This window comes from Malaclemys terrapin, chromosome 5 (genome assembly GCF_027887155.1).
Source record: "Malaclemys terrapin pileata isolate rMalTer1 chromosome 5, rMalTer1.hap1, whole genome shotgun sequence".
Taxonomy (NCBI): Eukaryota; Metazoa; Chordata; order Testudines; family Emydidae; genus Malaclemys; species Malaclemys terrapin.
In genome coordinates, this window is record NC_071509.1 from 30,232,062 (window position 1) to 30,255,779 (window position 23,718).

A 23,718-nucleotide genomic window follows, 5' to 3' on the forward strand; every position below is an offset into this window, starting at 1 on the left:
CTGAAAACTTCAATGCATAAAAAAAAGAAGATTGTGTTTGGGAGCTCTTACAGACTCTGGTTTAAAGCTTCATCCTTGAATAACTTTTGTTTTATTATGATACTGTGGCATGGGAGAAATAAATTGAAGTCTGCAAGATACTTCGTAATGTCAGGATATTTTTCCTTAGGGAAAACTCTTTTTAATCCTTTGGGTCCTTTTTTTGGAGAGGAGGCGGGGAGGAGCATGGAATCCTTTGGATGATGTGACTGAATCATGAACTAATAACAAAATGGCTGTTTGGAGTGTGAAGGTAAGGAAGTTTACCTGTCAAATTCTAGTCCCTTCTTGCTTGGTGTTGCCTGAATAGAATGTTCCCACTCACTTTTAATTAATGAGTTTTAGAGCTTTGCCCCAGTCCAGACATACAATAGGAAACTGCATATCTGAAAACAGTAGGGCTCGACCTGGAGAAAGATATGGGTGAATATGCATGTTCAAACTTTTCTTACCTCTGCCATTTGAAAAAAATAATTGCGACCCCAGATAAAATAAATTCTGAGATAAAGTAGGAACATACAATCTTTTTTTTTTTTTTCAGTCTAAGGACTAGGGAGAAAATAGGAGTCCCAAATCTTGATTTATATTGGGGTGTCACTTATTATCCTTGTGTCCACAATTTGGCTCTAATCCTGCAAGGATGTACACATGAATAGTCTTACTGAAGTGAATATGATTATTTGCATGTGTAAGTGTGTGCAGGATTGGGGGCATAATCATTTCATATATTTTACTACTTTCCCTTCCCTTTGACTGTATTTACAAAAAATAATAAAAAAATAAGCTGAGGTTTTCCTGCATTTATTTAGCAGGAAAAGATTTCCTGACTCTGTCCCTTTAAAAACAAATCACAGTGCCCTTCCTTAGCAACCTTGTTGCTAAGATGGACATTTTTGTTATGCCAGACTGTTGACTGCAACTTCAGAAGTACTGCCTAAGAAAACCAAGGTATGACTCAATTGTTTCCCTTTTGGATCTTTTTAAAAATCCCCACATTCTCCATTTTTCATTAAAGAGAGAAATGTAAGAAACAGAAAATCTCAAAGTGACTCTTATAAAGGATTCTCAAGGTAATTTAATTTTAAAAGTGCAGTTAGTGATACTCCAGTGTATTTCTGTTTTCAGCTTTAAATTGTCTACAGATAGACAACTCTTATGCTACTGAAAAAGTTTAAATCTCTTGCATTCTAGTATAGATAAAGGCATTCAATTATGCATTATACTTTTTTAAAGACTTCTGCTATAGCACTTAATTTCAGGAAATATTAGAACAGTTATAGTAAGGACATTTTTATATGCTAAGATATCCCTTAGTCACTTTTGCCTCCACACAGGACTATTTTAATTTGGTTTTCCAAAGTGATATTTATGTGCTATATATTAAAATGCTATAACTTTTCAATGTAATATTAGTAGGCCTTGAAATATATTTCATGTGAGTGGTGCAAAGAAGTTGCAGTTTTCAATTATGTCATTATGCTTAGCAGTAGTGTGCTCTGAGCTAGTATGGAGGGAATTCATCTCTGATCTGGTGTTGAGGTTTATGCAGAAATGGAGGGAGATACAGCTTGCAACCATATAATCTGAGTTTTCATTTGGGTTTAAGAGTGCCTTAAGCAGATTTAGCTGAAATTGATTCCTTGCTGACATAAACTGAATGGCTATTAAGAGCTCTTAAACCAAAATAGTAGTTACCATACAAGGAGGTTGCATCTCTTTAGCTAAATCATTTTCTAACAGTTTGAGTTAAATCACTACAACTTCATCATGTAGACAAAGCTTTAGACACATCTGTACATTTCAGATTTGGCAAGAGTGAAATGCAAAGTGAACCCAGCTAAGAGTGAGAAGAAAGGGACCCCAATCTTGCAATAGACTCTATATGGACTAACAATGGGCAGTTTGTATATAATTTACAGCAATAGGCAACTTGTATACAATTTATATTTGTCAATTTGATTCACTCTGATAGGGAATTATTAAATAAACTTGCAGATATATTTTGAAGGTCCTGGCTACAAATAGCAGAACATTATTTTGTTTTCAAAATCGTAAAACTGTTTTTTGAAGTGTTAAATACTTTAACATGTCACTTTAAGTTAATAGGGTCCACGTGGGTGCAGAGGTGTGCCTTTGTGGAGTCTGTTGCATGACCAGTGCATAATCATTAAATGTGTACATCTGATTATAGTATAACTAATAATTCCTGTATTACTTGTGACAGCCAGGTATTGATTGCTGCAAACATGAATTTCAATGAAGAATCCCAGATGATGGCTATGGAGGTTAGTCTAATTAGTTTAATTATTAAGGCAAAGATGGTTTATGGGGTTTTCTTTCTCTGATCATTATAAGGTTTTGTTCATATCACACTTTTGCCAGTTACCCAAATAGTAATATAATGGTCTCTTAATATAGCAGTTAATTGTCCCTTGGGCACATGCAAGTGACTCTCATTCTAACTGATGGGGGTTATTAAGAAGAGAAAATGTCTTTCTGTGCAGAAAAATCAGAAACATAACACAATGTGCTATAAACTTTTTAACTTATACCAATTTTTAATTTTGTTGCTAAATCACCGATCATAAGATGCTTTTGATTTTTATTAAAGCTAATGTTAAAAAAATCATATAATATATAGGTTGAGAAAAGAATGTCTGTACATCTGGATATAGTGCTTAGATTATTCACAAATATAAAATTGGTTTTTAAAAGTCATATGATACCTAGAGTATATAATCAGCAATAACCCAAGTTTAGGTGAATAGATTTAACAATACAGTTTAGATATGAGAATCCGAATACTCGGGTACATCACTCATGAAAAGTTGTACAGAGATTTGGTCGTGGAAACAGGGTTGGCCTTACCATGAGGCGAACTGAGGCGACTGCCTCATGTGCCAGAATGTGGGGGGGCGCCACTAGGACCCAGAGTGTTGAAAATTGTGTCTGCTGCTGGTGCATATGTATTCTCTCTGCTCTAGATGCACAGAGATGATGGAGTGCTATGCTGGAGGAAGGAGGGCACAAGAGACATAACAGGCAGGCAGGAGAAAAAGCGAGAGGGAATAACAGAAAGCAGCAGGAGATGCAGGGAGAGAGAGGGGGAGGAACCTCTTATATAGCTCTCTAGCACCCCCAGGAGCTTGGACTGATTAACACCAGCTTCTCAGGGAGCTTCCTGTTTCCTGCTGCTTCCCTGAATCCACTTAAGGAGAACAGGCAGTCAATTGAAGTAGTAGGAGCCAGTTAAGCCCTTAAGATGCTGATATCTTCCCTCACTCAGGCCCTGCTACCAGCCTGCTTATTTGTCTCCTTCAATTGAGTGTTGAGAGCCACTATAGCTGGCACAGAACAGCAGTCATGAGTGAAAGAAGAAAACGCCCCTCTGGGGCAGCATTCAGAAAAAGAAAGAAAGCAAAGGAAGCTTTTCTATCTAAGCAGGAAGGAGCTCTCCTGAGATACGTAGACACAAATGTTCACAGTGAGTCTTCCAGCCTTGGTGAGGATGTGAGTGGTGAGGAGATGCCTGATCTTCCAGTTAGTCAGAGTGCAGATGACCTGGCAGCTACTGCAGCATCCATATCTCCATCTCAAATGGATGTAACCGTGTATATTCCTGAAGAAAAGTGTCAATCAGAGAAGAGTGTGGTGGAGGTGCAAGAAACAGCTGCTGCTGAGTTTAGTCCCTTAAGTCTAGATGATCCAGGACTGTGGACCCACTTGAGCCTGAGGGACTTCCTTGTACTGCATGGGCCACAGCAAGTGAAAAACTTCATGTTCCCCAAAGACAATGAAAATAGAAGTTTCCATCCAACACATTACTGGTGTGAAATCCCCAATGGTGACAAAGTGGAGAGGCCATGGCTTATGTACTCAAAAACCCAGAATGCTGCATACCGTTTTTGTTGCAAACTCTTCCAGTCTAATGTTCCAGCCACATTGGATTCTACAGGAACAAAGGACTGGAAAAATCTGGCTAGAAATCTGGCATGCCATGAGAAGGCAGAAAATCACCAGAGCGCATTCTATAGGTGGAAAGAGCTTGAGATCAGACTAAGGTTAATGGCCACCATAGATGATCAGCATCAAGAGAAGATTGCATCAGAGTCTCTTTACTGGCAAAATGTTCTGAAAAGGCTCATTGCCATTGTGAGAATGCTTGCTACCCAAAACCTAGCACTGCATGGCACTTCAGATTAACTGTATGTGCCAAACAATGGAAACTTCCTTAAAATGTGGAGCTGATGGCTGAGTTTGATGCTATACTCCAGGAGCAACTAAGAAGAGTCACCACCCAAGAAATGTACATACACCACTACCTTGGAAAATCAATTCAAAATGAGATCATACAGTTACTGGCAACAAAAGTCAAACAGAAGACTGTGGCAGATCTGAAGTCAACAAGATATTACTCTGTTATTCTGGACTGCACACCTGACATCAGCCATACAGAATAAATTACTTTAATGGTGTGTTTTGTAACAACAACAGAATCTAGTGAAAATATCCCTGCAATGGTGACTGTCAGAGAGCATTTTCTAGAATTTATGGACATTGATGATATTACAGGAGCTGGTATGACAAATGTGCTTCTTAAAAATCTGGAAGATACAGGAATTGCAATAGCTGACATGAGAGGTCAGGGCTACGATAATGGTGCCAACATGAGAGGAAAGAACAGAGGAGTGCAGACATGGATCTGAGAGTTAAACCCTCGAGCTTTTTTTGTCCCATTCATTGAACATTCTCATTCATTGAGCTTGGTCATTCTCATTCATTGAGCTTGGTGGTCAGTGATGCAGCATCAGCTTCAAGTAAGGCTGCTGAATTTTTTAATGTAATTCAAAGCATCAACTTATTGATGGCAAATTTTGAAGCAACATCTGGGAACATCCTTTCTGACACTGAAACCACTGAGTGCCACACAATGGGAAAGTCGAGTGGAGGCAATAAAGCCTATCAAACACCAAACTGGGAAGATAGATGATGCCATAGTTGCCATTATGGAGGATAATGCTATGACAAGAACTGTTCGTGGGAGAACAGTGGCAGAGGGAAATGGAATCACCAGAAAGATACATAACTTCGAATTTCTGTGTGGCTTAGTGTTGTGGCATGACATACTGTTTGAAATAAATGTTGTAAGCAAGAGACTCCAAGGTGTTGACCTTGATATATCTGGAGCAATAGAACAACTGGACAAAGCAAAGTCATACCTATAGTCTTACCGGTCAGATGAGGGATTTCAAAACGTTCTGAAGAGTGCACAGAAGTTGGCAGAGGAACTTCACACTGAAGCTATTTTCCCACCCATTCAAGAATACAAGTTACCGAAGAGGAAGACATTTTGATTACGAGGCACGGGATAATCCCATAAGAGACTCCAAACAACAATTCAAAGTTGAATTCTTTAACCAGGTGCTAGATTGTGCAATACAGGCACAGCTGAAGAACGTTTCATGCAACTCCTGGAACACAGCGGTATATTTTGGATGTTGTATGATATTCCAAAACTCCTCACTATACCTGAAGATGACCTACACCAGCAGTGCAGGGCACTAGGGACATTGTTGACACATGATGACATGCGCAGTATTGATGCGAGTAATTTAGATGATGAACTGAAAGCCCTTTCAAGATACATTTCAGCAAGATCAACTCCAACGGCTGTTCTGAAATATGTGTGCACAAATAAAATGATCACCCTCTTTCCAAATGCTTCTGTTGGTCTGCACATACTTCTAACACTTCTAACAGTGGAGAACGCAGCTTCTCCAAGCTGAAGTTAATAAAAACACATCTACGCTCCACAATGACACAGGAGAGGCTGGTTGGCTTTGCAACCATCTCAATAGAGCATGAGCTGGCCCAGACTGTGGACCTTCAGCAGGAAGCAGTTCAAATCTTTGCAACCAAGAAGGCAGAGAAAGCACCACTTTGATTATTCAAACAGATAAAAATGTCAGTGTTTACTATGCTGACAAGAAAAGTTACATTTGTTGTTCAGGTGTTTGAAAGTTAAGTGTTACTTACAATTTTTGAACAAGGCATTTTAAGTTGTTAGTTTTCCTTTACTGGAGTAGGTAGCAGAGCAGTACCATGAAAGGAGTAGAATAGGAAGAAAGCAGAATTGAGACCTTTCAAAGTTTTGGCCCAAGCAAGGGGGTATGGGGGCATTTGAGCTCCCCGCCTCAGGTGCCAAAATGTTGTGGGCCGGCCCTGCGTGGAAAGCAAAATATATCAATGAGTGGAGATTGTTCCTCGGTAATTGAGAACTAGGTAGGTTGTCCATTTAGAAAATAAAATTCATGAGGAAAGTGTTTCAGTTACTTTCCTGACTGCGCTTCTCATCGGCACTCCAGCTCATCCCTCCTGGTATTGCCGATGTCCAGTGATGCGTTTAATGTAATGACATCTAAAGAGATTTATTATTGTAGTGCCTGCTATGTGCCAGGCATTTTCCAAATACTCAAAATGGACAGTCCTGACTCTGAGGAGTACACAATCTAAGGACAGACAAGGATAGATAGGTTAGGGGAAAGAGAACTGTAATAACAATATGCATGTTATATACAAGTCAACTTGATTACTATAGAAAATATTAAATGTCCACATACATTTTGATGATCATGTGAATTAGTTACAAAATCAAAAAATTACTCAGTTTTCAAAACCTGTAAAACTATTTTTGAAATGCTAAAATGACTATTATGTAATTTTGGAGGTAATACTTTGCAGTAACATATGAGAGTTGTGATGTTTTTTGCAGAAGGTAAGATGATTTGTATGTGTGAATAAACTGCACGTAGGTACCTTTACAAGAGTAGAGTAGCAGACCACGTAAATAAAATGTAAGAGCAAACATATCGCTAAATAAAAGCTTCTTGAGGTCAGACTGATAAGCAGATATATTAAATATATGAAGCACAGCGCTGCTTGGGGCCAGATCCTGCAAACACTTGGGGCCAGGCACACTTAGCGCCCTTGAGGCCAATGGGACTATCTATGCATGTGCAGAGGGGCTGGCAGGACTGGGGCCTACATAAGCCGAACAAACTCCAGCAAGAGCACTTCGGCTGACGCCTGGTTTGTTAAACCCCTGTAACAGGAGCTGCTAGGCGAGGACCAGGCCCAAGCGGAGAAGCTGAAGCGGACTCTGAGAGCTCAGCGGCGGCGAAGAAAGCAGCCCGTGAGTTGAGGACGGGCAGGTGTAGAGCTGCTGCCCACTGAGCCGCGGCGGTGACCCTGCCTGGCGCCTCACGGGGCGTCCTGGGCCGGGGCCCTTTGAAGTTAGCGCAATGGGGTTCCATGGTCGGGGCCGGGCTTCGGGAGACCAGAACTACCGCGCATGCGCGCGCGGTGATTCAAGCGTAGGCGGTGGGCGGGGCGGGTGGAGCTTCCCTGTCGGCGAGTTAGGCCATGTTAGTTAGGACAGACATGACAGTTCGGAATGCTGCTGCGCGTGCGCACCTGGAGTGTAGGCTGTTGCGCGGGGGGAGGGGGATTGCGGGCACGCGGGGAGTACATCCGGGTTATGGCGGGGGGGGGGGGGGGGCGCAGAGGTTTCCGTGGGTGAGCTGCTGTTCCTGACATTCGGTTCCCTCCCCTCCTCCTCTGTAGCTGCTGGAGGCTGTTGGTCCCGCTGTGCTGCCTGCGGAGGAGGAGGCGGGGAAGGACCGAGCCGGGATGGCGGCGCCTGCAGCCGCTGCCCGGGCACCGCGCAGTAAGTGTCTGAGTGACCCTGCCGGCCCGGGGGGGGGGGTCCCGCCTGGCCCCAGCCCCTTCGCGCAGAGCGGCGAGGGAGCCCGGGGAATAACCTCGCCTGGAGGGAGACCCGGCGGGTGAGCTGCAGGCGGAGTTCCAGGGGCGGCAGCGCCGCTCAGCGAGGGGTGGCTGGGGAGGACTGTGGGGCGGGGCGGGGCAGGGCCGGGCGCTGCTCTGCTACTTCTGCCCGATTTGGTGACTGGCAGGTGCTGTTAGCGTGTTTTCATGCACAGCTGGAGAAACAGCGCATGGTAACTGACTGCAACTGCATGTTTACCTTCTATATACCCAGCACCGAGCTAGGTTACCGTTGTGGAGAGGGCTGTGTACTCTTTGCTTATCCAATGAATTTTTGTCAGTACAGCGAAAAACTTCCTCTGATTAAAAATCTGGAAATGTATTAAATATTTTTCTCAGTTAAAATAAACGTTTTAAATCGTTTGGGAACTACACAATATTTTTGTAATATTCCAAGGATCAAACTATCAATTTATTAGACTATATTTGAACGTTATATCTGACACTTAAGCATCGTTCTGTGTATGATGGTGTATGAATAATATTTTGATGACAGGATTATTTTATCACTATTGTTGTCATTCATCTGCCTACAGGGCCGGGTTCTCGACAAATTTTTCAGTGGCCTCAGCATATGGCCACCAATTCTTGCTGGTGGCCGCTCTCACACTTTTCCTAAAATACTTAATTAGCTTTAGGAAAACCAAATAAATATGCAGATATACACGTCCAAATCATTGTAACTTATTTATTGATAGCTAGTAAGTCTGTTGTGAAAAGTGATATTAACAAACGTACAAGTATCATTTTTCACAGCAGACTTATTCAGCACTGGCAAGCCTGGAGGGTCGGGGGAGGCAGTGAGGGTGAGGGGAGATGGGGGTTAGGGGCTGGAGGAGGTAGCGGGGGACTGAAGCCTTGCGGCTGGACGACGGTGCTGAGGGACGAAGCCTGAAGCCTTGTGGCCAGAGCCCTGGGGCCTGCCATCAAGCACCACCTCTGAGAAGGCAGGGAACTCACTGGCTGCCTGCTCCTACAGCATTGTGCCCCAGGTGACTCCAGAAGGGGACAGGGCCCAACCGCCACTGCTAGCCCCAGCACCAAGGCAGTGCATCCAGGAGCAACAGGGAGGGGGAGGGAGCACTATTTTGCCCCCCAATCAGAGCCCAGGAGGCTGTGGTGGCAAGAAAAGCCCCGGGTGGTACATTTGAGAAATGCTGCAATAGAGGGCAAGAATGGAAGAATATACAGTAACTCCTTGCTTAACCTTGCAGATATGTTCCTGAAAAATGCCACTTTAAGTGAAACGATGTTAAGAGAATCCAATTTCCCCATAAGAATTAATGTAAATGGAGGGTGGAGGGATGTTAGGTTCCAGGGAAATTTTTTTCACCAGACAAAAGACTATACTATATATATATACACACAGTATAAGTTTTAAACAAACAATTTAATACTGGTACACAGTGATGATGATTGTGGAGCGTGGTTGAGGTGGTGAAGTCAGAGGGTGGGATATTTTCCAATGAATGCCTTACTGCTAAATGATGAACTGGCAGTCAGCTGAGTCCTCAAGGGTTAACCCATTGTTGTTAACGTAGCCTCACACTCTACAAGGCAGCACTAATGGAGGGAGGGGAGATAGCATAGCAGACAGAGACACACCCTGTGTTTGAGAGAGAGAAATACACAAGGCCCCTTTAAGAACACTGACCCCACTCTAAGTACACTGCCTTTTTAAGTAGATCAGCAAGTTGAGACAGAAGCCACTGCCAGGAAGCTCCCTCCGTCCTGAGCCCTGTCTTGTCTGTCCCGTTCCCCCCCCCCCCCATGGAAATGGGGGTAAGGGGGGTGCAGGGGGAAGGAGGACACCTTGAAATTAGCCTCCCTTTCTCCCCCCCCGCGCCCCCCGCACAGCAAGCAGGAGGCTCTGGGGAGCAGCTCCAAGGCAGAGGGCAGGAGCAGCATATGTTAGTGGGGGGAGAGACAGCTGGAGTGCTGACAATTGATAGCCTGTAGGGTGGCTGCCAGACAGGGAACTCAGGGGAACAGGGCACTGAGAGGGGGGCTGCCAGTCCACCCTGGTTCCAAGACCCCAGCTAGGTCCAACGGACTGCTTTTCCTGCAAGCAGGGGACAAAGCAGGCAGGAGCATTGCGCAGCTTTAAATGAGCATGTTCTCTAATTGATCAGCAACATAACAATGAAACAACATTAACCGGGATGACTTTAAGTGAGGAGTTACTGTATTCAAACATATGCACAAAAGGGACTCTACGTGAATATTTTGCAGCAGAACACTTCATCATGGAGTTGGGGAGGGTGAAAGCAGAAAGTGCTATCCAAAAACCAAGTAACTTAAATTTTGCTAGACAAAACTGTTTTTACCTTATTCCTGTCAAATATTTTAGGGAACAGTAGTACCATCAATTTTATTATGAGATTTTTTTCACGGAGTGCACAAATGAGAAAAATCACCCATTTTACAAATGAGGGAAATGAGAGTTAGGAATCAAAAGGGAAAATTTCTAAAATAAAATGAAATATATTAAGAGTGATTAGAACAGACTAATTTATTGACAAGATAATGTTTGTTACAAACTCTTAATATATCATTTTTATTTTGACATTTTCTAAAGAAAAATTTCCAGTTTGAAACAACTTTTTGTTTTCAGACTAATTAGCTTAAATTTCAAAAGGTTAAAAATACAGAATTATCAGAATATTATAGTTGACACGCCCCTTTACTGTCATTGGTTATTTTGAGTTGCAAAACTTTGAGATTTTGACTTTTTGTCCTCCTTTGGGATAGCAAAAATTTTTTGAAATCCATTTCCTACCCAGCTGCAGTTTTTAAGTGCAGGTTATTTCCCTACAACAGACAGATCAGCAAGAGGATGGTGTGAAAAAAACACTAATCCAGCAGATTCACCTGATTATGCATGGGTCCCGTTTCTGTGTTGATACAATTAACTTAGAACCCTGTAAAGTTTATAAATAGTTTAAATTTGTCTCTCTATTATGCTTTTGCATTTATCAACATTGAACTTAATTTGCTATTGTACTGTCCATTCACTGAGCGTACTTAGGTTCCACTGAAGTTCCTCACAGTCCACTCTGCACTTGACTAACTTAAATAACTTTATCATCTTCAAATTCTGCAACTTTACTGCACACACACACACCCTTCCAGGACATTAATAAATATCTTAAACAACGTGAAACCTAACCTAGAACTTTTAGGCTCTTGCTATTCATCATTTGCCGTGATGAAAACATTTATTCTACTCTGTTTCCTCTCATAGCAAGTTTTTATCTGTGACAATACTTTGCCTCTCACACTGTGACTACTTAGTTTCTTTAAAAGTCTCTTCAGAGGTATATGTTTATATTGACTAGTTTTAAGGCAGTAAAACAGCAATCTGTTTTCAATAAATTGAGGGATAAATTTTTTAAAGACTCCTAAGTGACTCAGATACTGAGGGTGGGATCCATGAAAGTTCTTAATCACTCAAGTCCCTGTTTTGGCTCCAGTGCAACCCCCAAAACTGCTGCCAAATGCTGTAGGTGCCTAAATTCTGTGCCCAAGATTTTCAGGGTGATAGTTCCCTAGGTGTCTAAGTTTCTGCTTCTAGGCATGTGCACTGCTTTCTCCCTCTGGGCATCTGGATGCTTGTCTCCCACCTAAGCTCCAGAACGATGGTCCCAAATGGCAACTTCACGCCACTGTCTCCTGTGTCACTGGTCCCGATGACAGGAGTGAGCCATATATAGTTTCCACTGGGTTGGGGACAGTCTTTGGTTGAACTGCAATACCCATGGCTTAGGCCATATCAACATCTATGAAGTTGTCCACTGCCTGGAATCCATGAGTGCCCACTGTTGCAGAATTTGGTAAGGCTCCCCTGGTACATGGAGGCAGACTTGGACTCACCATTCCTGGGATATGTCTCAGTGGGGGGGGGGGGAGGGGGAGTGCATTATGTCAGGACTCACCCAGGTCAACGCCCTCTACCAGGCCTGGGTGTGGTTGTTTCTTGAACTGCACTGTGCTAGAGCTCGGGATGGACAGTTGGCAAAAGTATGGCTGATTCTCCACAGTAGAAACACAAGCTGGGACAGTGCTCTTTTTCCTCAGGGGTCACATGGCAGCGGGCACTATCCTGCTGCATGGGTTCAGAGTCTGGGTTGAGATTGGTACTGAGGGTCACTGGTCAGGTAGTAGCACAGACCCCTTCTTTTCCTCACATTGCTTGCTGAGCCTATTGTCAGTATGGATGACAAGGCTGATGAAGACCTCCACAGGTTAGCCCATCCTTAATCTCCTCACGTAGTCCCCACTGGAACTGGTAGAGCCGGGCCAATTGGTTCCACTCAGAGTCGGAGACTAGTCACCAAGAGTGGGCGATGTCATGCTGTCTGGAGTGGCTCACGTCTGTGAGTACCTACCTCAGGGAGACTGTCAGAAGAAAGGGAAGATACCCTAAACTGTATCTATAATTAGATTTCACCAAGTCAGTAACAAATGTGAACTCCTGGATCACTATACCAGTCTTACCATGGAGTCACAAACAATCCCCTTAGACTCTTCAGTCTGTCTTCTCACCCAGAGAAACTGGACTCTGTGATAAATCACACCACATTCAGGTTGCTCCCGGTCCCAAGAGACCAGTCACTTACCCCAGATCAATTGGTACCCTAGATTTTACACCAAAGACAATGCTGGTAGCCCATAGTAAATTAACTATAGGTTTATTAGCTAAGAAAAGGAAATGAGAGTTATTGAGAGGTTGAAGCAGGTAAAATATATGTATAGGTGAGTCACAGTCTATAATTCCAAATGGTAGCAGAGATGTAGTAATCTGCCAGTTTCCTGAAAGTCTCTCAGGACTACCCAGAATGACTCTGGGAATCTCCATCTTCTTGTTCCATTATTCCTCCCTGTTAGAATCCAAACAGTCCAGAGATGAAGGATCTTTCCTTGAATCCAATACTCATAGGTTCTTGTTACAGAAAACAAGCTGAGAGGGTCACTACTCATGTGGGCTCTTTGATGATGAAAGAGTGAGGAATGCATTGCAAATGGTTTCTCTGCTGAGTTTACAAGACTGTTCACTCTAACCTTGTTTGTCTGGGATCAAGCTTAGAAGGAATTGTCCAGTATTGCAGAAGTCCCAAACCATATTTGTGTGCATCAGTTTTCTCATTAGTGTTAATCAATGAAGAGGAATTGAGGTGAGGTTACAAGTGTCTTTGATCCAACAAATCAGTACACACTTTCGCAAAGTAATAGGTTTCAAAGCAAATAATCATGCTATGTTAGATGTTTCTAAAGGTAAATATGCCCCCTCCTCCATACCAAGTAAGTAGACTCTTTAGTTTAAAGAGCACAAAGCTTCAAACAAAGCCTTGGACTGTCCTTTAAGGAGAGCAGAATCAGCAGCAGCATGGCTTAATCACAACACCCTTTTTCTGTTTAAATGACAAGGGAGGGCCTACCTTAATCCTGGAAGGTAATTTACATCTTGAGTATGGTGTTAATATGTAAGCTAAATATGGCTTTAATTGCATAATCTAGTTATCGTCTGTCACCAATAATCTTGTATAAGGGTCTTGATTTATTATCAATCTCACTGTTACATTATGTAAGTTGTGTGATAAAACCCCTCCCAATCCTTTGGCCTTTTCATTTTTACAACCTTTTTATTAATTTAATTCCTTATATAAATATGAAATCACCCTTTATTCAGGCCTTGGCAAAGAAAGATTTTTTTTTTTCCAAAGGACAGAGCAGAGCAATGTTTGGCTAAAAAAACCTGAATATATTACTAATGGTATGATTGGAGATAGCTAGAAAAAAATATTTACTTGAAATGTCAGTGTTCACAGCTGTTCAAAGAAAAAAGCCACACGCTCCAAAAAAAAATCAGCAAAAGAGGCCACACCTTTTGTCAGCCAATCATTTTACAAAATGTTTACTTTTCCAGTAGAAAAGATGAATTGTGAGATATGGGACATAAGGGATAATTCAGCTACTTCTTAAAGAGCAGGAAAAGAAAATAATTCACATGGAGGAAGGACAAAAAAAACCCTTGCTTCTTCAAACAGCAAAAAAACATCAGACATCAGTCAGTGCCAGGTCTTCCAACAGTCTCTGAAGAGCATCAGAGAAACTCAAGAATTGCAATGAAAATGAGGGGGATTTGTGAAGATGTGGAGAACATTATGTAGTTAAAGTCCTAACCCATAAGTAGGTGGGAAACAATATACCACAAAAAGGAAAATATTTAAAAAAATCTGGACTATTGGGTGTATAAACATAATATTGTCTATTATAAAATTCCACAGACCTTTATGCTATGTTCTTCTTTGACATGGTATGAACGCTACATTAAACTGAGCACCTGTGAAATGAGATAAGTGGACTGTCTCAAATATAGTATAGGGTGAAAACATAATCTTGACCATCCAGTCCAGCTGGAAACACTGCAGTGTTTCCATATGAAGAAACATTTCTGTTGTGCATAATAGGTCATTATCATGAAAAGCATAAACATTTCCCCCATCTATATAAATATACAATAGTAGGCCTTGGACAGAATCTGCTTCGTCTTTTAATTCAGACAGCCAAACTCTGCCTTCAGTAACATTGTGGAACTACTTCACATATATTATTTAATACTTTTAATGCAGTAGCAGCCACAGGCCCTAATCAAGATTGGGACCACATAGTAGGCACTGTACAAACTCATACCAAGACATAGTCTTTGCATGAAGAATTTACAGTCTAAGAGGAGGAAGAGGAATACCACCAAATGTGAAAAAGGAACCTCTAATAAAATTGGTCCACAAAGAGGTGTGTCCATTCATTGTGAATGTAGCTACTCAGAAGGGAGGCCCAGGCCCTTTGGAAGCAAGGATTGAAAAGCAGAAAACAAACAGTAAGTCTCCTTTTCCCCAGCAGCTTAATAATCTAAATCAGTATTTCTCCCTCGTTTTAGGTTCGCAACCCCTTATTTGAAGTCAAAAGTTTTTGCAACCCCCTCTTCCATTTGCTATAAAAAAAAAGTAAGACGAGTATCAGTAGTAACAATAATTTGTGTGTGTGTGTTTTGAGAGGTTGACAGAGAATACATGACCTTAAAGGGTAAGGATGTGGAAGGAGTGAAATTTTCTTTGCTTTAGAGCATAATTTCAGTGCCTTGCCAACAACCCTGAGTGTCTTTCATGTTCCCCCCCGGGGATCACAACCAACCTAGAAACACTGTTCTAGAAATCATCCTTTGATCTTCGTATTTGAATCTGATGTTCTGTCCTTGCATCAAAGTTCTTTCCATTATTGATACAGTGCTGTATCTTCTGAGTAGCGATCCTAACTCTTTTAGCTACCAACCGTGGACACACTTTTTCCTGGATATAACACAGTAAACTTACTGTACCTAGCCCATTGCACATTTGCAGCCAGGCATAGAATCATAGAAATGTAGGGCTGAAAAGGACCTCGAGAAGCCATCAAGTCCAGCCCCCTGCTCTGTGGCAGGACTAAGTAAACCTAGACCATCCCTGACAGGTGTTTGTCTAACTTGTTTTTTAAAGCTTTGAATGAGCGGGACACCATAATCTCCTGTGGAAGAGTATTCCAGAGCTTAACTGCCCTTATAGTTAGAAAGTTTTTCCTAATATCTAACCTAAATCTCCTGTGCTGCAGATTAAGCCCATTATTTTTTGTCCTACCTTCAGTGGACATGGAGAACAATTGAGCACCATCCTCTTTATAACAGCCCGTAGCATATTGGAAGACTGTGATCAGGTACCCCCTCAGCCTTCTTTTCTCAAGACTAAACATGCTCAGTTTTTTTAAGCTTTTCACATAAGTCAGGTTTTCAAAACCTTTTATCATTTTTGTTACTGTCCTCTGGACTCTTCCCAGTTTGTCCACATCTTTCCTAAATTGTCGTTCCTGGAATTGGACACAGTACTCCAGCTGGGGCCTCACCACTGCTGAGTAGAACAGGACAATTACCCCTCATGTCTTACATACAACCCTTCTGTTAATACACCCAAGAATCATTTTGGCCTATTTTGCAGCCTCAACACACTGATGGCTCATATTCAGTTTGTGGTCCACTATAACCCCCAGATCCTTTTCAGCGTACTAGACAAGGGGTGGCTAACCTGAGCCTGAGAAGGAGCCAGAATTTACCAATTACCATTGCCAAAGGGTCACAGTATTATGTAATGATTATATATGTATATGTGTGTGTGTATATATATATATGTACACACAATCATTATATAATTTGATAATGTATATTTATTATGCATTTATAATGTATAGTTAACAATAACAACAACTTAACGTTTTACTTAGTGGGACTTCTGTCAATCTTTGCTTTCAACAATTCTCTTGAAGTTTAGTTTGTGTTCAGTTGTGCTCACACGCAGCAGTTCTCTTAAGTGGCTGTCTGTCAAAACGGATCGCTGCTTGGATTTCACATGTTTGAGTGTCGAGAAAACAGACTCACAAAGATAGGTCGAGGCAAACATCGAGATTAATTTTAGGGCTGCGCCTCTGATGTTGGGGTATTTATCCTTTGGTACAGATTACCAGAAAGTAAGGGTCCCCTCTGTCTTCTGAACAGATTTCAATCTGTTATCTTCCAAAAATTCTATTATTTCCATCTGGGATGTTCCTTCGTCAGTAACTAAAGGGGGCTTCAGACAATCGGCTTCAGCACTAAGAGAGTCAATCAGAAATCTGATTTGAGGTCTTTTATGCTGCAAATCTTGGAATCTTTCCTCAAAACTGTCCTTAAGATCTTTAATCATGCTCGCATATCTAGTTGTGCTCTGTTTTAGGGGTTCTGCTGCATCTTCTTTTGATCTGTCTGGAAGTTGTGACCTCGAGGGAAAGTGTGTCAGCTCTCGCTTAAGCATTTTGTCTGTGAAACAACTGCAGTTTGTTCATGAACGCAAATATACTTCGCACTAGTTCAGACAGCAACTGGAATTGTTCTTGTAAGTCCACGTTTAGTTTATCCAAATGCAGCAGCATGTCTGCAAGAAATGCCAAGTCTAGAACCCACCCAGGATCTGTAAGCTCAGGGTGTATTCTTTGCTTCTCCTCCATAAACAATTTTACTGGTTCCAGGAGCTCGAAAAAATGTGAAATAACTTTACCTCTCGAGAGCCATCGAACTGCACAGTGAAATGGCAAATCGGCAGGGAAGTCGTCTTCATCCAGTTCTTTGATTAGATTTTGAAATTGTCTGTGATTGAGTGCATTTGAGCGAATGAAATGCACAATGTGCAAGACTGGTTTCATGACGTGATCAAATTTGAGATTTTTAGATCCCAGTGAAATGTCCAAAATTCAGGAAAGCTCTCATCAGACTTACAAAGCCCTACTAATCCATTCACAGATCCCCAAATGGATGGAGCCCCATCTGTTGCAATGGCAGTGAGCTTCTGTAAAGGGAAGTGGTGTTTCGCAACTAACAACATCAATGCTTCCTTTAGATCTTGTCCATGAGTTCTGACCTTTAGTGGTACGATATCCAGGAGTTCTTCCCTTACAACACAGTCGTCAGACACAGTCTGGACAAATACTGATAATTGAGGTTTATCCTGTACATTTTTGTCTGTGTATTTTCTTTTCCATTTGCACTTGCCTTCCATTGTTAGATGGTGTAAGAAAAATTTTGGTTAAAAATTTCCACACCAGCTAGTAGTCACTATGTACTTTATTCAAGGAGACAGGTTCCGGCCAGGGGTTGCTGGACTCCTGGCTCTGCCCGTGGCTCCGTCTCCCACTCCACCCCTTTCACCAAGTCCCCACCCTGACCCTTCCTGCCCCTGCCCCACCTCCGCCCCACCTCTTCCCGCCCCATTCCGTCCTCACCCCCAGTGAGTCGTGTCTTTGCTCCTCCCCCTCCCTCCCAGAGCCTCTTGGTGCGAAATGGGCAGCAGGCAAGGGGACGGAAGGGGGAGGCTGTGCACCGGGTCCTCGCTCCTCCCTCCCCCAGCGCCTCCCGCCCACTGCTCTCAGCTGTTTTGCGGCATTGTGGCGGCTCTGGGGAGGAGGGGGAGGAGCAAGGACGCGACACCCAGCCCCCCCTTCCTCCCAAAGCCACCTCAACACCGCAAAATAGCTGAGAACAGTGGGTGGGAGGCGCTGGGAGAGGGAGGGAGGGAGGGGGCCTGGGCGCCACGTCCTCACTCATCCCTCTCTCTCCCAGAGCCACAATGCCACAAAACAGCTGATCGTGGCGGGCGGGCAGGAGGGAGGGGGGGCAAACGCTGATGTGGGGGGCCACGCTGGCATGCAGGAGGTGCTGGGGGAGGGGCGGGGGACTAATAGGGCTGCTGGTGGGTGCTAAGCACCCACCATTTTTTCCCCAGAGTTCGTTCCTGGCAGGAGCCGCACATTTTCTTTTGAAGAGCCGCATGCGGCTCCAGAGCCACCAGTTGGCCACCCCTGACCTAGACAGTTATTTCCCATTTTGTAGTAGTGCATTTGATTTTTACTTCCTAAGTGAAGTGCTTTGCACTTGTCTTTATTGAATTTCATCTTGTTGAATTCAGACCAAGTCTCCAGTTTGTCAAGGTCATTTTGAATTTTAAACCTGTCCTCTGAAGTGCTTGCAACCCCTCCCAGTTGGTGTCATCTCCAGATTTTATAAGCATATTCTTTACTCCATTATTCAAGTCATTAATGAGCATATTGAATAATACTGGACCCAGGACGAGCCCTGCAGAACTCCACTAGATACGCCCTCCCAAATTGACAGCAAACCATTGTTTACTCTTTGAGTGTGGTCTTTCAACTAGTTGTGCACCCACTGTGACATACCAGGTACAATCCAAACAATGAACTGCTGTGTCAACCCTGCTGTGCAACCTTGGGTGCCTTACAGCGCCCTGCTGAAGTAATTCCCACCTGGACCACTCACAGACAGCCTTTCAGCATACAAGTCACACTCTGAATGTCTGTCTGTAACTGCAGCCAGCCAGCCACACTTGGGTTACACTCTGGCTCTCACCAGCCTTGGCTATGTGGGTGGGTGACCCCAACACACCCCTAGTCTCAGATTTTCCCCTAGAAACATAAGTCCTGTACTGCCCAGCCCTCTCCTGGACAGTACAAATCTCTTGGGTCAGTTATTCCATTAAGGGAATTATATGACGTAACTTGTAACCCCAAATAGTTACCCAGACACTTCAACTTGAACACACTGGATTAGATAAAACAGTAAAAATGAGAGTTTTTAAGTGAGTATAAGTAACAAGGCATAAAAGTCAGAAATGGTTACAAGAAAAATAGATACGATGTTTACTAATCCCTAATTTAAATGGTGTTAGATTCAAGCAAATTTTCTCACTACAGTCTTACTGACCAAACCCTGTAGGTCAGGACCCCCCTCCCCCAGTGTCCAACATATGCTTCCTTTGTCATTTCAGGTGCAGTGAATGTGATAGGCAGAGAGAGAGGGGAGCCTTGAGGTGTTTGTCCCTCCTTTTTATTGTTTCAGACCCTCTCTTACAAAACATTTCCAACTGGGCACTAGGAGACAAAGAGTCTGTGTGGAACAATGTTCCCCACTGGCTTTTTCTCACCTGTTCGGGCTTTCTTTGTTTCCCTTCCTGCTTGATGACTGTTTACTGCTTAAGCAAAGTGCACGTCCCTTTGTTTAGGACAGACTTGTTTGCCAACCTCAGTTTGGGCAGGTCTGTGGGGTTTGGGATATGTGTTAATATCATACAGAGAAATCTTTTCAATATTGCCACATATTTTATGAGGACAGTACTGACCAGCAAATTATGAGTTTTCAAATGATACTTTACAAGGAATATTTTGCACAAAAATTATTACAATAGTGTTTAGGGTATGGATACAGGGATGTATTCTGTCACACCTACCTTACAGTAATTTCATCTAGACCATATTTCCTTAGTTTGCTTATGAGAATGTCATGTGGAACTGTGTTAAAAGCCTTATTAAAATCAAGGTATATCATATCTACTGCTTCCCCCCATCAACTAGGTCAGTAATCCTATAAAAGAAGTAAATTAAGTTGGTGTGGCATGATTTCTTCTTGACTTGACAAATCCAAGCTGATTATTCCTTAGAACCCTATTATCCTCCAGGTGCTTTCAAATTGATTGCTTAATAATTTGCTCCAGTGTCTTTCTAGGTATTGAAATTAGGCCAACTGGTCAATAATTAACAGGGTTCTCCTTGTTCCCCTTTTTAAATATAGGTACTATGCTTGCTCTTATTCAGCCTTCTGGGACCTTTCCTGTCCTCCAGGAATTCTCAGATTAACACGGCTGCTACCCTGAAACCTGTCAAAGATAATTGCTAACGCTCTGAGATTGCTTCAGTTAGTTCCTTAAGTACCCTAGCATGAATTTCATCGGTCCCTGCTGACTTGAAAACATCTAACTTACCTAAATATTATTTAAGATATTCTTTCCCTATTTTGGATTGCATATCTTCCCCCTGGTTGTTAATGTTAATTGTGTTGAGTATCTGGTCATCATTAACCTTTTTAGTGAAGACTGAAGCAAAACAGTCATTAAGTACTTCAGCTTTCTTGATGTCATCAGTTATTAGCTCTCCTTCCCCACTAAGTAGAGGAACTACCCTTTCCATATGACGGTTTGTGTAAAACCAAAAAGATTAGACACCCTTATCTTTAATATGGAGTAGCACCCTGTGGAGCTCCCCAGAACTTTAAAATGGAGGTGCTTCCTGGAGGACTAAGGGTGAAATCCTGGCCCCATTGAATATGTCCCAGAAATTATCTCTTACTGAACAGCCTTTCACTCCAATCAGAATTCAGCATTTTTTCTGGGACCTGTAGTATTCATAGACTTTACATCTATATGAAAGATAATTGTTTTTAGAACTTCACTTTAGGCGCCCTTTTGATTAATGATCAAACTCTTGCAAATCACAGAATTTCTCTAATGGAAAAGTAAACGTAATAATTTTAAAGATGATTTTACCATCATTGGATAATTTGAAATTCATATTCCCATGTGCCCCGTTGACTTTGCTTTCCTTTCTGGTATCTCTCTTTGAGACTTTTGCTAAGGAAGCACTGCTTCATGCCATTTATGCCAATTACACATGTATGTGGTTACTTATTTATTGTTTCTGTTGCTTTCAGAGAAAATTTGCTCACTTTAAAAGTAAACTGTGTTTTTCTAACTTCTAGCCATGTAAACTCATCTTGCAATCTAAAAGTCAAACTGTGTTCTTTCTGGTTCAATGACTTATGCATCACCAGTACTAAAGATGCTCTAGATCAAGCTGTGCCCTCATTTTCACCTCTGAAACTCCATTGATTTCAATGGGACTGCACAAGTCTAATTGAGTGCAGAATATGTCCTTGAAAATTAGAATTTAGTTAACTATTCTTTTGGTGATGCATGAGTCAGAGTAGAATCTATCTTCCTCTCATAATAATACAGGCTCTATAATGCTAAGAGTTAAAAATACTGTGATAGAAACTAATTTGCCACTAAAGCAAACATGACTAAGTACACAAAGGAATCAGATCTGTCGAGTAAAAAGATGGCATTTTCTCCTAGTCACTGTTCTGACCAGACCTGAACTTGAAATATATTCTGAATTTTTAGGTCCCTATCCTGAAACAGTTTTTCATGTGTTTATGCATGGAAGTGCTATGGCCTATGTCAACAGTGGTTAACTTACAGCCTGTGGTCAGGATCCGGCCCACTGCGGGAAGTAAGCTCAGGTTGCCAGGCTGTTAAAAGTCCAGTCAGCTCCTGGAAGCGACCGGCATGTCCCTGTGGCCCCTAGGAGCAGGGGCAATCAGGGAAGTTCCACGCGCTGCCCACACCCCCAGTGCTGGCTCTGCAGCTCCCATTGGCTGTGAACCGTGGCCAATGGGAGCTGCGGGGGCGGTGCCTGTGGGCAGCATGTGCTGCACAGAGCCCCCTGGCCCCTCCGCCTTGGGGTTGGACATGGCGACCGCTTCTGGGAGCAGCACGGAGCCAGGGCAGGCAGGGAGTCTGCCTTAGCCCCCCTGTGCGGCCGACCTAGAACTGCCTGAGGTAAGCGTCGCCCAGCCAGAGCCTGCACCTTGAACTCCCTGTCCCAGGTCGGAATCCCCTCCCACACCCTAACTCCCTCCCAGACCCCGCAGCCCCACCCGCATCCCAGCCCTAACCCTGAGCCTCCTCCCACACCCAAACTCCCAGAGCCCGCACCTTCTCCTGCATCCCAACCCCCTGCCCCAGCTCTGAGCCCGCTCCTGCACTCTAAACCCCTTGGCTCCAATCTGGAGCCTCCTTCAGCATCCCAACCCACTCATCCCCAGCCCCACCCCCGAGCCTGCACCCCCAGTCGGAACCCTCACCACCTCCCACACCCCAATCCCCTGCCCCACTATGGAGCCCCCTCCCACATCCTGAACCCCTCATTTCTGGCCCCACCCCAAAGCCTAGGGGAATCCCCAAGCCTCTACGCCCCTGCTGTGGGGCTGTGTGGCCTGCAACTGATTTTTTCTGTGGGTCAGTGGCCCCTGATAGAATAAAGGTGCCCCACCTCTGGCCTATGTCATACTGCAATGATCCTTCCTTAGGACAGAATATAATTCCTCTTATCTGGGGCTTCTCTAGCTGTCTGGTGAAATCCTTCCACCAGGGACAGGTTCTACTGTGACTTGGCACTCCTAGCTCTTCCCTTTTGGAGCCTCTCCCACTTAGGAGCATTCTTCCTTAGTTTCCTTTGTTGGTGAGCCCCATCACTTTAGGATCTCTCTCATTCTGGGGACGGTTCCTCTCACCGGAAGTTTCTGTTCTCTAGCCTCTACTGTGAGTAGCTGCCTTTTATCATGCCCAGGTGCTTCACTGCCTAATTAACTGCCCCAGTGAGATAATTAGTCCCGGGTGAACCTGAATTGCCTAATCCCCTTTATGAAGTCTGTCAGAGGTGGGCTGAGCCCCTGACCCCTTCAAAAAGCCAGCTACCCTGTGACAGTGAGGAACTAGATTTTTTTGATAGTGTTACATAAAAAAATAAGGTTTTACTTCATTTTGGGGCCATATATTATACCTTGGAACAAAGACTAGTACATAGACAATGGGTGTCTTATTTTAATGTTTATTTTGGAATTGTCATGGGGGGTATTCCTTTAATCACGATTGATTATATATAATACCATATAATATTAGAAATGGCAAGCTCAGAACACCAGAATATAGCGCACATCAGATAATTAACTGTTATTTAATGGAAAGAAATATATATTGATATATTGTACTCTGGATGGGTCAGATCTCATCAACTGTATTTTAATTTAATTTTGGAAGGCAAATCTAGCTGGGCTAAAGGAGTTCAACTGCTAGCCTATAAGGTTTGAAACATGGAAACTAAGACTTATTTTTCATTCTCAAAATCAAGTATGTTTATATTTTAATATTTTCTCAGTCAGAGGTCCTTCTGTTGGAAACTGAAAATTTCCACATCCTGAAAATATTTTGAATAGCAAGTCTTTTATATGATTTAAGATTCTGTCACCAAAATTCTAGATTTCTCGTGATTTTCCTGTTTTAGGCTTGCCTCCTGTCCCTTCTACCTCAAGAACAAGCTTTGCAGAATTTTCCATTAGGGAACGGATGAGAGAAAAATTAAAAGCTGCAAGGGTGAGAATGCATTTATAAAGGATTGTATTGTATTTGATAGGATTTATGAAAATGTAATCAATCTTCCTTGTTTTGTGCTGCATATAATTTAATGAATTAAATTTGCCTTTGTAACTTGTTAATATAATATTTTATATCTGTACAGATTAGTTCCCAGTAGCTGGTTTTGATGTTATTTTCTAAACAAGTTAATTTGATTCTTGTTTGTAATATGTAA

The 23,718-nt window shown here is 42.7% G+C and overlaps 1 protein-coding gene across 4 annotated transcripts in view; it reads left to right on the forward strand.

Annotated features, from left to right (window-relative positions):
* The window catches only part of CC2D2A (coiled-coil and C2 domain containing 2A), a 220,186-nt gene that overhangs the window by 103,111 nt on the left and 93,357 nt on the right, over window positions 1-23,718 (forward strand). Inside the window, exons 2-6 of one of the 4 annotated variants that reach the window (XM_054029653.1) lie at window positions 170-292; window positions 2,264-2,324; window positions 7,151-7,231; window positions 7,663-7,765; window positions 23,413-23,501. In XM_054029653.1, the coding sequence (XP_053885628.1) occupies window positions 2,286-2,324; window positions 7,151-7,231; window positions 7,663-7,765; window positions 23,413-23,501 (312 nt within the window). In that variant the 5' untranslated portion in view covers window positions 170-292; window positions 2,264-2,285. Of the gene's footprint in view, window positions 1-169; window positions 293-928; window positions 988-1,071; window positions 1,110-2,263; window positions 2,325-7,150; window positions 7,232-7,605; window positions 7,884-23,412; window positions 23,502-23,718 lie in introns of those variants that run through there. The other 3 variants (XM_054029652.1, XM_054029654.1, XM_054029655.1) reach the window with 3 other exon arrangements.